General features: G+C 42.5%; 1 protein-coding gene across 1 annotated transcript in view; it reads right to left on the bottom strand.

Moving 5' to 3' along the window:
• LOC137261153 (CCR4-NOT transcription complex subunit 11-like) overlaps positions 1-10,930 on the bottom strand; it is a 124,374-nt gene extending 113,444 nt beyond the window's left edge. The window contains exon 1 of the mRNA XM_067798857.1: positions 10,846-10,930. Within this exon, the coding sequence (XP_067654958.1) occupies positions 10,846-10,883 (38 nt within the window). The 5' untranslated portion in view covers positions 10,884-10,930. The remainder of the gene's footprint in view (positions 1-10,845) is intronic.
• Positions 10,931-13,191: the final 2,261 nt, after the last annotated feature.

Genomic DNA, 13,191 nt, shown 5'->3' on the forward strand with positions numbered 1-13,191 from the left:
CGCGACCGGGTTGATTTGCTGATACCCTGGTACACATCATTGACTCTTTCTCCCTCGCTTTTCCAGAGATCCCCGTAGCAGTGAAACACGTCGCTGTCGTCGATGCTCAGCACCTCGTTACCGCTGATCTTGACGGTCGTTTTCTTGATGATAGCTCGACCCACGTTCCGCACTAGCTCGCGTTTGTCGTTGTCGGAGGTCAACGTGATATTGAACGCCAGTCGAACAGTGCCTGGTACAATGAGGTCATTCTCACCAAGGTTTGGAAATCTAACCAGCAGAGTTTGATTCTGGTCTATCTTGCTGGGATTGTTGGTGATGGTCACCGACTGGCGCACGGCTCTGGCTCCTAATGGCTCTCTCAATCTTCTGAAAGGATCTAATTTTCTGCCGTACATTGTTATATAAATGAAATATATTTTTAATACTAATGGATGAAGACATACCTATGGATGATATACGGGGCGATAGTGCCCAGGCATTCGATGATGACCAGGAGACCTCATTCTCGCACGGTGACGCACTCACGTGGCAGGCCGCCGACGCTTATTACAACGCAGTTGAAAATAGAGACAACATCAAGCCGCTGTGGCGAGACTATTCCAAGTTTACCATCGATAGCAATGGCAAGCTGCGTTTGAAGGCTCGCTCGGAGATCGATCTCGTGAAAAAACGCACGAGAGAACCGCTTGCCTTATCAACATTGGGCAGTCGATATGGGAGTGACTTGATCCGCGATGAACTAGGTTTCATAGATTACGGTGGCGCGCGACCTAAGCTTCCTCCGAAGGTCCGTCAAGGTCTGCAATACATCAGGGACGCCACATCAGATCAAAACATGACTTATGATATTAATAAGTTGTTGGTCGACTACGAGAACAAGCCCTTCCCGGGTCTCGAATTTACCTTTCGGGAACTGCGGGGGTTGGATCTGACGATGCAAACCCTTCATGGACAGCTCTGGAAAAACACGGCCAAAATTGGTGAGATAGACGACCACATCGCCCATGAAAAGGACAAACTCGGTGAAACTGAGGACGAGGCTCTGAAAGCCACCATCAAGAAACGAATACGTAATTTGGAAGAGGAAAGGCAGACCTGGCTGGAGACAGCATCCTCCTTCAAAGAAAAGCTTCGATCCCAGGTCAGCCGTATACGGGAAACCATCAATCAAGTCCTCTACCGAGACACCACGTTAGCAGACAGGATTCGGATATTGTTCCGGGAGCAAGGGATCACCATCGCCAGCGTTCTGACTGCATTGGGTTTCATCATATCAACCCTGGTGGTGTCACTGACAGGGGGTACTGTGGGGCCTGCCGGCGGCGGAACCCCAAGTGGCGGAACCTCAAGTGGTGTTAAAGACTGGATAAAAAAACTCGGGGAAGGTCTAGCTAAACTGGCTGGTAAAGCCGCCGAAGCCCTTCCCGGCATCCTGGGTAGCATCGTCTCGTGGTTGTTGGGCGCTCTGGCTAAAACTGCCACGTGGCTCAGTCAAAACCTGTGGGCAGCCATCGTCGCCGTGGCGGGTCTGGTGTACGTAGCGGCTAAGAAATTTTTAACCAAATAAGTCCCAAAGCTACCCCACCAACCACCAGGGCCGTTTTACTATCAATATGCTGCTGATTGGAGGCCTGAATATGGGGGGCCACCTCCTGTGGTGTTGGTTGAACTTTAGACTCCGGGGGCGGCGCCACTATACCCGTTTCACGTGGTGGGATGTGTGGGATATAGGGGGTGTTAATATCGGGGTTGATACCCAACTTTTGATCCGCCGTGGCTATGACTATTTTGTTGTTATAACCCACCACTTTTTTTACTCTCAGTTGCATATCACTCGGAGCCATGTACAGCCCCACGCCGAACACGTAGTTGACTTTCGATCTGGCGTATTCTAACACGTTTTGGTAGCGTTCGATGGCCCGCGGGAGATCAACTGGAGAATTGATAGCATCCTCAACGTTGGCAACGAACTGTTTCTGAGCGTCGTAAGCAGTTCCCTTACCGAGGATGTTGGAATGCGTCATCGACTGCGCACCCAACAGCGCCCACACGTACGTTCGAATCGAGTCGTTCAAGCGTATTGTACCAGCACGAGTGAATTCTTTCGATGTTTTTGAGATCATTTTAGTCCAGGCTGTGGCTGCATCAGGATTGGTTTGCTTTATGTAGCTGACATGGATCTTTTCATTCGTTGTGGGACCTGTAAATGTATGACGGTGTGGGTTGTATGTACCATCTGCAGAACCGGCCATATATGTTCCGGACCTGTAGAAGTACACGTAAACTATACCGAGACCATGGTTAACACCAGGAAGGCGAAAGTCTTTATTCGTTGGAATCTCAAACTCCCCACAAACACGTTCATAAGCGCGTTTATCATAGGGGTTATTCGTCATACTCCACGCTTTATCTTGGGGAAGAGGAGCACTTATTTCCTTCAATATTCGTCTCGTTTGATAATAAATATGAAACAAAATGACTGCCTTACTCAGTTCGTCTATACCGTAGTCTAGTGTCACACCCGACCCTGTCGTCGCACACCACACAGCAAAGTTGAGTTGGTTCTGCCAAAACTGCATTGGGTTTTGATTCCAGTTTACCACCGCCTGCGCGTTATTAACGGTCACGATATAGTTTTCAAAGATATTAATAAAGGTTGTTTTAAACCCCGTACTACCTACCACCAAGTGTGCTAAGTCCATATTATAATATATAAATTATATATTATAATATGTACATAACACTTCCAGGAATAACGAGCGGTGAGGCCGTTCAGCTGACGCACGCGATCGATAACACGTCAGGCCAACTCGAAGTCGCACTCTGCGATATCACCTACCTACCGCAATGGACTAACATCAACGCCAGCAACAATAAGCTGTTCGTCAGTGGAACTCGCAGCCAGATAACTGAAGGCTACTACAGCGTGTGCTCTCTAAACGACGAGGTCTTCAAACCCCTGGGAGCCGAACTCAAGATGAATGACTCAAACGGTACAGTGGTGTTAATCAACAACGGAAGAAACCCCTTGAGGCTCGGCCGACCATTAGCGAGGATACTCGGTATGTCTCCTGACGAGATAAAACCAACAACAACCGTCACAGGCACGAAGTTACCCGATCTAGTACCGTACCGAGAGCTGTACATTCATCTCGGTCAGGTGAGCACAACGTACAACATTCAAGGAGGTCACCCTTCCACTATACTGAGAGCAGTGCCGGTGAAAACTGAGAAATACAACGACGGTAGAACCGAGTCGTTTTCACCACGGCAGTATAAGAGATTAACCCAGGGCAACATACCTGAGCTGACAATATCGGTGTTAGATATAAATCATAATCCTGTAAATATAGGATACCTCAGCTTAACGCTTCACGTAAAATGACCAGCGCACAAGGGCCCGGAGTGAAAAAATGCGTAAATATCGGGATCTCCGACCTCGGAGACACGCGCGGTTTCGACGCTCCCGGAGTAGATGGTAAATTGTACGCCTTGCAACTGAAAAACAACATTTACAAACGCGTTGAAGTCACCTCCGGTGGAACCCTAAGTGATATAGTAGATACCACAAGAGCAACAGTCAACACTAAGTACGCCCTTGTCAACACCGGTAATAACTGGATAATATACCCATCGTTCGGGGGTAAACTGTTCGACTTAAGACGATGTTGAGAGCACTACCGTCGCCCGAAACAAGCCATATATGCTCGTCTTCACCGAAGATGACAAGTGGGTGTTGTTACCCGATAACGACTGGTTTCTCAATATTAGGCTCGGCTCCCCCTACGTGTTCACGGATAACAAAGACAACCACCTAAACAAAGTCGTGAACAATGGAACCCTGCTCGTGGCTTACGTCCCAACTCAGAGACGTAGCGTAGTCGTCAGCCCACTCGACACTATGGCAGCCCACATGCTATCGAGTAAACCGGCCATACAAAACGTGACATTACAGTTGGTGTCTGAATTCGAAGGCGTGGTCAGTATACTAGAGAGTCTACCGGCAAACTCAACACTGATCATCAAAGTCTACCTAGGGGAACCATCGGGGAATGATGTCGAGATCGTGAAGGGGATCAAACTTGGGTGGGGGAAACGACACCAGTATCAAGTTTGCAACGTTTACGTGCGGGTGGGTGTCGGCTCCAACACCAGTCTGCAGGGGGTCAACGTGATCGTGGAAAACAAGATATCACTAACCAAGATCTTCCTGCCTGACAACATACACTTCATGGGTATGAAGTTCACCCCTGAATTATTATCAGAAAACCAGTTGGAAATTATATCGTAATAGTATAATAATGACCAGTCATCGTCCCAACACTACGCTTAACGACCTAGGAGATACGGAGGGATTCGATCAGCCTGGTGAGGAAGATGAATTATACATCCTGCACTTTAAAGACAACGTGTACAGACGGGTGCCGTTATCAGATTTAAAAGAGCCCAAATGGCTGATCAACTTAACACTCACCTCACCTTATATCACATTAAACGAAGATACGTGGGTCTCTAAGATTAGGAACAACGGTATCTGGGTCGGGGATTTCATTCCGGAGGGTACCGTAGCAACCCCGCTACATTTGTATGCCAAAATAAATAGGTTAAGTGCTGGATCAAACAATAAATTAACATTTAGCAATAATTATTTGAACACGTGGTCTCTTGATAGACTATCCTCCCCTTACACACTCATCATAGAAGTCTTCTTTTATTCAGACAATGAAAACACCTCAAGAGTACACCAAATTTTACCCGGGGTGTCAATACACTGGTTTGACGAACACGTAGACCAATATTGCCGTATTTTTATACAACGGAATACCCCCGCCCCCACGGGTCCTACAAACCGCTTAATAAGCCTCAGTGGGGTTTTTATTACAACAGAAAAGTTTATTAGACTCTCACCTATTACCATAACTGATGGTCTAGAACTTGTAGACTTCAAATTCATTGATAGACTTTTAACTGAAACCCAATTAAAATATCTTTCAAAATATATATTATAGGATGGGTCTGTACCCAGTCGTAGAGGAAGTAGCGAAGACGCTGGAAACCGTAGATGGGTTCCGCTTGAGGCAGTTATGTGATGTGAAACGTCAACTAGAACAAGACCGTGACACGCGGAAAGCACTATGTAAGAAGTACCATAGAGCTTTCAATATCGTGGACGGGGCTGACACTACCCTTATGGCAACCAGCATGGGACTAGGGGCGGCAGGTGTTGGGTTGTTAGCTACCATCATGGATGCACCTATAGTGCTAGATATTGAAATAACGGCTGGGATGGCAGGGGTGTTAGGGTTGGCGCTTAAGTTAGTATCACGCAGACTGCATCGTAAGGCATTGAAACACGACGAGATCAGGGTTCTGGCCGAAGCAAAGCTCAACACAGTGAGTGAGCGTATTTCCACGGCACTCTCTGACAGTAAGATCTCAGAAGAGGAGTTTCGTTCAATCCTCTCTGAACTCACAAAATATAACGGAATGAAACAAGATATTCGATCCAAGTCTCATAAGTCTGCTATCAGCGAGGACGAGAAAAAAAAGTACATAGAACAGGGGATACAAAAAGCCCAGCAAGCCTTTATTACGAACACCAAAGTGATCGTAGGCGGTTCACGTTAAACTGTTTCATCGATATAAACGTGACATAGGCACAGTGTTACCTCCAACACACGTTAAGTAGTAGGGGTAATAGTAGCAAGAGCTAAGGGCCCAACCAAAGCCTTATTTAGTAAATAAGGCTTTGTAGAGACTTTTCTTGAAAGTGTTTTAAAACCCCCATTCCCTATACTACTTATGACAAGAATCTAGCAAATGGTTCTTAAGATATTCCAGTTTGTACATGGCTTGGGATCGTATGTTACCACAAAATGACCCAGATAGATATTATATTTTGTCAGTGGTGAAATATGGATTTGAATTAGCAGACGTTAAAAATGCTCCAGTACCCCAAGTGTTTACATATAATCATAAATCAGCTTTAACTGATTGTCAGGAAACAGAAAACAGATTAAAGAAGTATTGTCATTGGGTGATTAATGTGATATCCAATTCCCAGCCCTCAAGTGTGAGTAGTTTGGGTTCCCAAAAGACAAAGGTAATGATTGTTTGATACACAACACAGGTCAACATACACCCCAGATATTACGTGCTGACAGGATTATACTTGTGCTTTGAGGGCTAGTCTGACATAACATACATGTATGACAGAAAACTTGTGTTCAGTGCATCTAAGAGTTGTCGAATCTTCCAAACTTTGAGTGCATCTGTGTGTCGAATGATGCAAAAAGAATGTGATATAGATGTTCTTGCGAATATTGACAATTTCCCCATTAACTTTGACTCACTTGAGGAATATTCTCAAGCTCTGCTTATTGGGTTTGTTAAAAGTGCCCTGTACAGAGCATGTTCACTAAGGCATGCAATGAGGGTGCTGGAGGTCATTATAATAGGGACTTCTACATCAACTAGAACGCAGATGTGAGAAAGATAAGTGACCTTCGCATCAACGTTAGGGAGACTCTGTCTCCCTGGCTGCTAACAGACTGGCTGCTAACAGATGCTGTCATAACTGCCATGTTAAGAAAATAGTTGTAAAGACTGACAATCAAGCTGCAGAGGCCTTTATAAACAAGGGTCATATAAAACACCAACAGTTATGAACTGGTTACTTTGACTTTGGTGTCAAAAAGTGAGAATTAACTTCTATGTACAGATTACATTCCAGGTCATAGAAACACTTCAGTAAACTCATTTTCAGACTGCATGAATGAGGCTGATTGTCTGAAGTTTTTGACTTGCTACCATAGTTGTGCTTGTGTCACTCTGATGTACGTTTATTACGTTGCCATTTGTCAGACCATTCTATTGTTTCCAGATGGGGATGCTGAAAGTTCGACTGCAGGAAGCAGTCTCTTGAATAATGTTGCAGATGTGGTCTGTATGCCTTCAGAATTTCTGTGACGTTACAGGTCCACAAACATTGCCCATAACTTGTGAACATGTGTCTCTACATGTGGCTTTTTCAGTAGATATCAAGAAGATGATATTGACAGTATTTGTTTACATAAGGCAAGTGGCCTTGAAGATCCTCTGTCAGCAAACTGGCGTATGTCTCACTTGTTGAAGGATGTGGTTAGGATGCAAAAGGGATATCATATGTTCATGAAATGGACAGAAACACTGCAATTCTGAGACGGGCAGTTGTACACGTCCCTTGAATTCAGTGATGGAACGTTTATTACTGCATCATACAAAGTAACAAAAATTTTGATTACAGTATGGTGCGAGTAACATCCCATGCTTCTAGCATCCATGCAGTTATCTCCCTCATATAGCTAACATGGATAGAATTATCATTAAAACACCTGCACATTATCAGAAATGAGTGGGCCACTGTAACTTGATAATACCCCGTAAAATGCTTGACAATGTGCCATTATCAAGCCCATTGTTAGGTGACATCATAAGTAGCTCAGCTGTTGAAGTTCAATTACCTTTGAACTTGAGCTCATTATTGACAATATATATGGCTCACATTCATCACATGTACCTGTGCCATTATGCACTTTCTTGCCAGTGCCAACCATAACATTTGTACCATAAATTACAACATACAGCAATTAAAATATCGACTGGAAGTCGAACATTGTTGAACACTGAAAACAATGGTGGCTGGTAGTATGGGCAAAGCTCAAGGTCGAATGTCGCCACTCTCAATAGTGACGTCATCTGCATTGTTCTGTGATGTGTCTATATTTGTAAAATGTGTATCAGTGACCTCCACCATTTGTTGTAGCAGTAAATGCTTCCAAACCAATGCTTTTGTTTTTATTCTTATTTTATCAAAAATTCCATTCATTTTAGCCATAATAACTATTTCTCAGGGCATCATCATTTGCAGGAGCCCTTGGTCTTTTCAACTGCCTTCCTTCATTGGGCAGTTAATGAAAGACCTCAAATGATAATGCCCTGAAAAATAGCATTACCCTTATATTATTAGCATCAGTGCGCACATAAGGTCAGGCTTTCAACACTCAATCCACACTCCCTGTAGTGTAATTACTGGTTTGAGGATCTAATTGGGGGTAACACTTAAGTGTTAGCTGCCTCGTAAGGTTTACTATCCCAGTGCTTTCTGAAATGTGATACCTTGTTTTGTCTCGTCTTTTACAATGTAACAAAAATTTCCTGATGGATAATAAAGTATTTTCTTACCTTATATTATCTTACACTGTTCACATGCTTCATTGCATTTGCTGTCTATAGTTTGAGTTTGGGTGAATATGCTAAATGAGTGGAACTGAGAGTGCATGACACTTATGTATTGGCGACAACAATTACGCAGTGATAAGTGTTCGATAGCCAGTATAGCTACAGTGTGATGACAAAAGTATTCACGAATTTTCAAAAATGGCCATTCAGCTTTGATTGCAACGTCTCCTATTTTGTCTCTTACTTTGCAAATACTGAAAATATATTCATGTTTGATATGTCGCTTGTGAGCTTGATATGCATTTAGTCCTCATGTGCAATGACGTCATACAGAATACAGAAACTGTCAGCAAAAACTCAAAGGAACTCAACAGCAGTACAAAAGAACTAATCGTCGATTTGAAACGGCATGGTAAGAAAACGTCTGACATTGGGAGATTATTAGGTGTACCTGAATGAACAATTTGGTATGTTTGGAAAAAATATTTGAATCTTGATAAGCCAAGACAAGTGAGTATTCATAGTCAACATGTTTTCTTGAGGAGAGTCTACAAGAATAGATTTAATATTCTAAGAGGTATTACCCATGATTATATTGTTGGTCAACATCAACAAGTAAACATTAGAACAATTCTAAGAGTTTTGCATCGGAATGGTGCGTTTGTTGGGTTATCAGAAAGTGCCTTGCTATGAAGGAAGTGAACAGAAGGAAACGACTTCACTGTGGCTTGGAAAGGAGAATTTGAACAGTGCATAATCAGTGGAAACAGGTGATATTCAGTGGTGAATCGCAGGTACTTATTGGTCAGAATGGAAGAGTTTTCCTTGGGAGAAGTGTGCATGAAGCCTATCGTCCTGAATACATGGTTCACTCAAAACAGGCCAGGCTTGAAGACAACCTCTGGCCCCTTCTAGCTCGGCACTTCAACAACAAACCATACTGGCTAGTGACCAGTTATAGCCTTTCTTAAGCGTTTTTTTAACAATTTTCTCCATTATTTCATAAAACAATTAAATAAAACTTATCTTGATGATAGATCAACTATTCACAGATGTTTTCTGCTTGTTTACAGTTGTCGATTGTGTTTGTCCAAAACACGTTCAACAGGAAGTGCGGTAGTGTAGATTGTGCTTTGCCTACAACTAACAAGCCAATTATCGCCATTTCTGAAGTTTTTATGTTATTCACCTAATTTGAAATAAACTTGGTAATAAAACTATTGTGTTTCAAACCTTGACATATTGAAGAAATTTCATAATTGGAATTTGTTTAATAGAAAAGAAGTTTCAAAGAACAAAACTCACTCTAACTGTGAATGTTGACAGATGTTGATATAAGCTGATGGGAATATGGAGATGTCACTGCGGGGTTGAACTTATCAAACTTAACATTTTGAGTAGTTGTTTGCAATTTTGGCAATCTTTGTTTTCTTGGGGAAAAACGCAAAGATAAAGGTGAAAACTGACAGTTATATTTTGTCAGTATCGTCTGCATGGTATTTGTCGAGTTCATGAACCGGAGATGGAAATTTGGGTCAGTTCATTGACTGTTGGCATTATGGGTATGTTCAGACAAATTAAAATCTGCACCTTTTGTGGACTGAATTGTCAAGTCACAGATTCACAACACAGCCAGGATGATTTTCATTCAATTCTCATTGTTTATGAAATTTCACGTCAACACCTTAATGGTCACGTGACATACCCCGACGTGTTTGGGTCTCTTCTTCCTTGGGATTCATATAACGACTACAATGTAAAATACTCTCAGTAATTCTAACTCTAGTAACATTCGGGGTTTTTTTATGTGTCAGTGTGTGAAATACTACGGAAACACAAGTAAAGCTGTCAGCGCAAGCACTGCAGCCAGGTGTTGGCAATAACTATTACATGGCAATAACTGGTCGCTAGCAAGTAACTGTTTCAAGATGACAACACCCCAGAGCATCAGCTACAAATTATTCAGGAATACAAGCATGACATTGCTGTAAATTGCAGCTGGGATTAGGAAAGGCAGTGCCATGGGCCATTTTGTAAACTAGAATGGAAAATGGCCCTTTTTAAATTTACTACTGACACAATGGCAATGGCCCATTCTAAATTCAGAAAATGGCAACTAATCCTGAAAATGGCCCATTGTCAAAGTTCTCTTTCCCAATCCCTGTTGCAGTCTCCAAATCTTAATATTACTGACAGTGCATAGCTACACATCAAAAGAACACTACAGCGACGATCACAATCTATCCTGATGCCTGAACAAATATGACCAGATTATGTTAGAAAATTATATGGATAAATTCCACAAAGGATTGTAGCCTGCATACGATCCAAGGTGAACTTGACCAAATACAGAGGTATGACATTATTCTTTTCTTGAAATAGCGCTGTTTAAAGCTTTCAAACGGTCTTGTGTTTACTTCCGCCATTTATGAAATATCGCGAATAATTTTGTCATCACGATGAAACTCGTGATCGAAAATAGAACTTTCAGGAACACCTTTTCAGTTAGCCTTCTTTGTTCCGGTTAGGCTTGCATAGCTACATAAACAATGTGGTAGGACAACTTTAACATAATGTGTTTTAGAATCTCTGCATAGTACATGCAATCAAAGCAACCCAAACCTTAGAAGAGATGCCAGTTCCTTCAGCGAAAGCGCCATCTTAATTACAAAACGACCCTTAGCCAAAACAGCTCATATATTTCACTAGCATAAACGGCCTTGAATGGATGAAAATGGAACTGATCTAGTGTGTGAGGTTTCAACCATTTCAAAGGAAATCAGAAGTTGGCCTGTGGTGAAAACGCAAGAATGGACACAACACTCAAAACCTGCCCCATATGCAGCTATCCTTTCATTTTAAAAAAACCTTAGAGATCACAGGTGCCAAACATAATTGCATCCAGAACAATCAATGGGGAGCTGAGTGTATTTGTGGTGCATATATTTCAAACGGCCATGTTTGCATATTTGCCATTTTTATAACTAAATCTTCTCAATCATTTAAAAGGGACAGGCAATTCAAAGCAACACATCTTTTTAACTTCTTTGACTGGCATGTTTAGAAGTTGGTGAATTAGATAAGGACAAACTTTATGAATGAGCAACTTCTTTAATCAGGTGAAGCGATATTTGGATACAGGTTCTTGTATCGTTGTTGAGCAAATATGAGATAAGACAGGATGGTGCATATAAATATACAGGCAGGAGAGTAGGGACATGTTTATACAAGATGGTTGATAGGTTGTATGGAAGAACAGGACCAATGTGATGACTAGGGATTACATGTGGAGGCCAGCGGCCATAGGTAGCACAACGAGACCAGTGGGGTGTACAGAGCAGGAGAATGGGGCATGTTTACAAGCATTTAACGTTCTTCGATGAGTTTGTGATATGCTGACGAGATGAAGTAACCTTGATCTCTGTTGATCAGGGGTCGGTGTGTCTTGATTTGGATGGCCTCTGTTAATTTCCGTTTGGTGAAGTCGGGTTGGTTGGTGGACAGTAGTGTGCATTCTGTCCAGTTGATTTGGTGACTGGGGTTGGACTGAATATGTTCTGCTATAGCTCATTTGTTGTCGGATTTGTGTGTTGATGCCTGGTGCTCTTTCACTCGGGTGTTGACTGGCCTGGATGTTTCGCCAATATATGATTGTCCACAGTTACAGTCAGTTTTGTAGACAACATCCCTTGGATTGGATTTTCTGCTTTTGGCCTGTAGAAGGTTGTTAAGAGTTCATGAGGTGGAGAATGTGGTCTCTATACCGGCCTGCTGCTTCCAGAGTCTGGTAATCTGGTGTGAAGTTTTTCCAATGTAGAGGATGGAGATTTTTATCGGTGCTGGCTCTGTTCTTGTTCTTGGTGGCTCAGATGATGCTGTTAGGGTGGAAGCAATGGTCCTGTTGACTAAAGCGGGTGAATAATCATTGAGGCCAATGAACGGCGCTGTCTTTGAGATGGTTTAATTCTTCTTGGAAATTAGTAGAGCAGATGTTCTTGGCTCTCCTAGTGAGTGGATATTATGCCAGTCTTTACCCTCGGTGGATGGTTGGAGTGGTAGTTCATATATTGGTTGGTGTGTGTCAGTAAACAGTGGTCTGGAGTGTGTTGGCAGAGAGGCTAGTCACAAGGATGTCAAGGAAGGGCAGCGTTAGTTGTTAGTGTTGTTAGTTTCAGGTTCCATAGTAAATTTAATGCGGTGGTGTTGCTGTTCAGGTGCTGTAGTAGCTGGTCCTTGGCCAGGGTGGAAGATGACAAACATGTTGTTAACCTTACGATGCCAACACATGGGTTTCACAGTGAAGTCAGTAGGGCTTTCCCTTCAAGGTCCATGAGGTATATTTCACTGGGGATAGGTGACAGTAGTGAACGCATGGGCAGTGTTTGTATTTGTTCATAGATTTCTTCCTCCCAAGTGAAGTAGGTTGATTCAATGCAGGCTGAGGTTAGGTTGATTATGGATGGAGTCAGTAGTGAGGCTGGTGTCTAGGGATTCGTCAAGTTTGCTGAGTCTATGTCGCAAGCCACGGAGGGCATCTTCTTGGAATCATTGGAATGACTATGATAATAATGTATGGCCATTTTTACTTTTCCAAGGGCCATTTTTACTAGAAGTTTGTGGCCATTTTGACATGGATGTTTTATGGCCATTTTGACACATTACCATATTTACTATGACCCTATTTTCACTGGTTTGATCAAAGAAAGAGATGTTTTGGCCTGAGTCAGTAAATGGGCTTGTTACAAAGAATTTTGTAATTGTATATATTTGTCAATTCTCTTTCGAAGTTGAAAGAATGACTTAAGTAAATGAACTCAGTGTGAAAATACAAATAGTAAAGAAAATAGGATAAGCAATATGTTCTAAATGCCATCCTATAAAGTTCCATATCATGTTTGATTATTCTTCAAGACTACACCTGACCCATAAATTTCTTTGAAGCTTACTTCTAAAGGTTTGACCCTTTTG

Source organism: Haliotis asinina, chromosome 14 (assembly GCF_037392515.1).
Source record: "Haliotis asinina isolate JCU_RB_2024 chromosome 14, JCU_Hal_asi_v2, whole genome shotgun sequence".
NCBI classification, from domain to species: Eukaryota; Metazoa; Mollusca; class Gastropoda; order Lepetellida; family Haliotidae; genus Haliotis; species Haliotis asinina.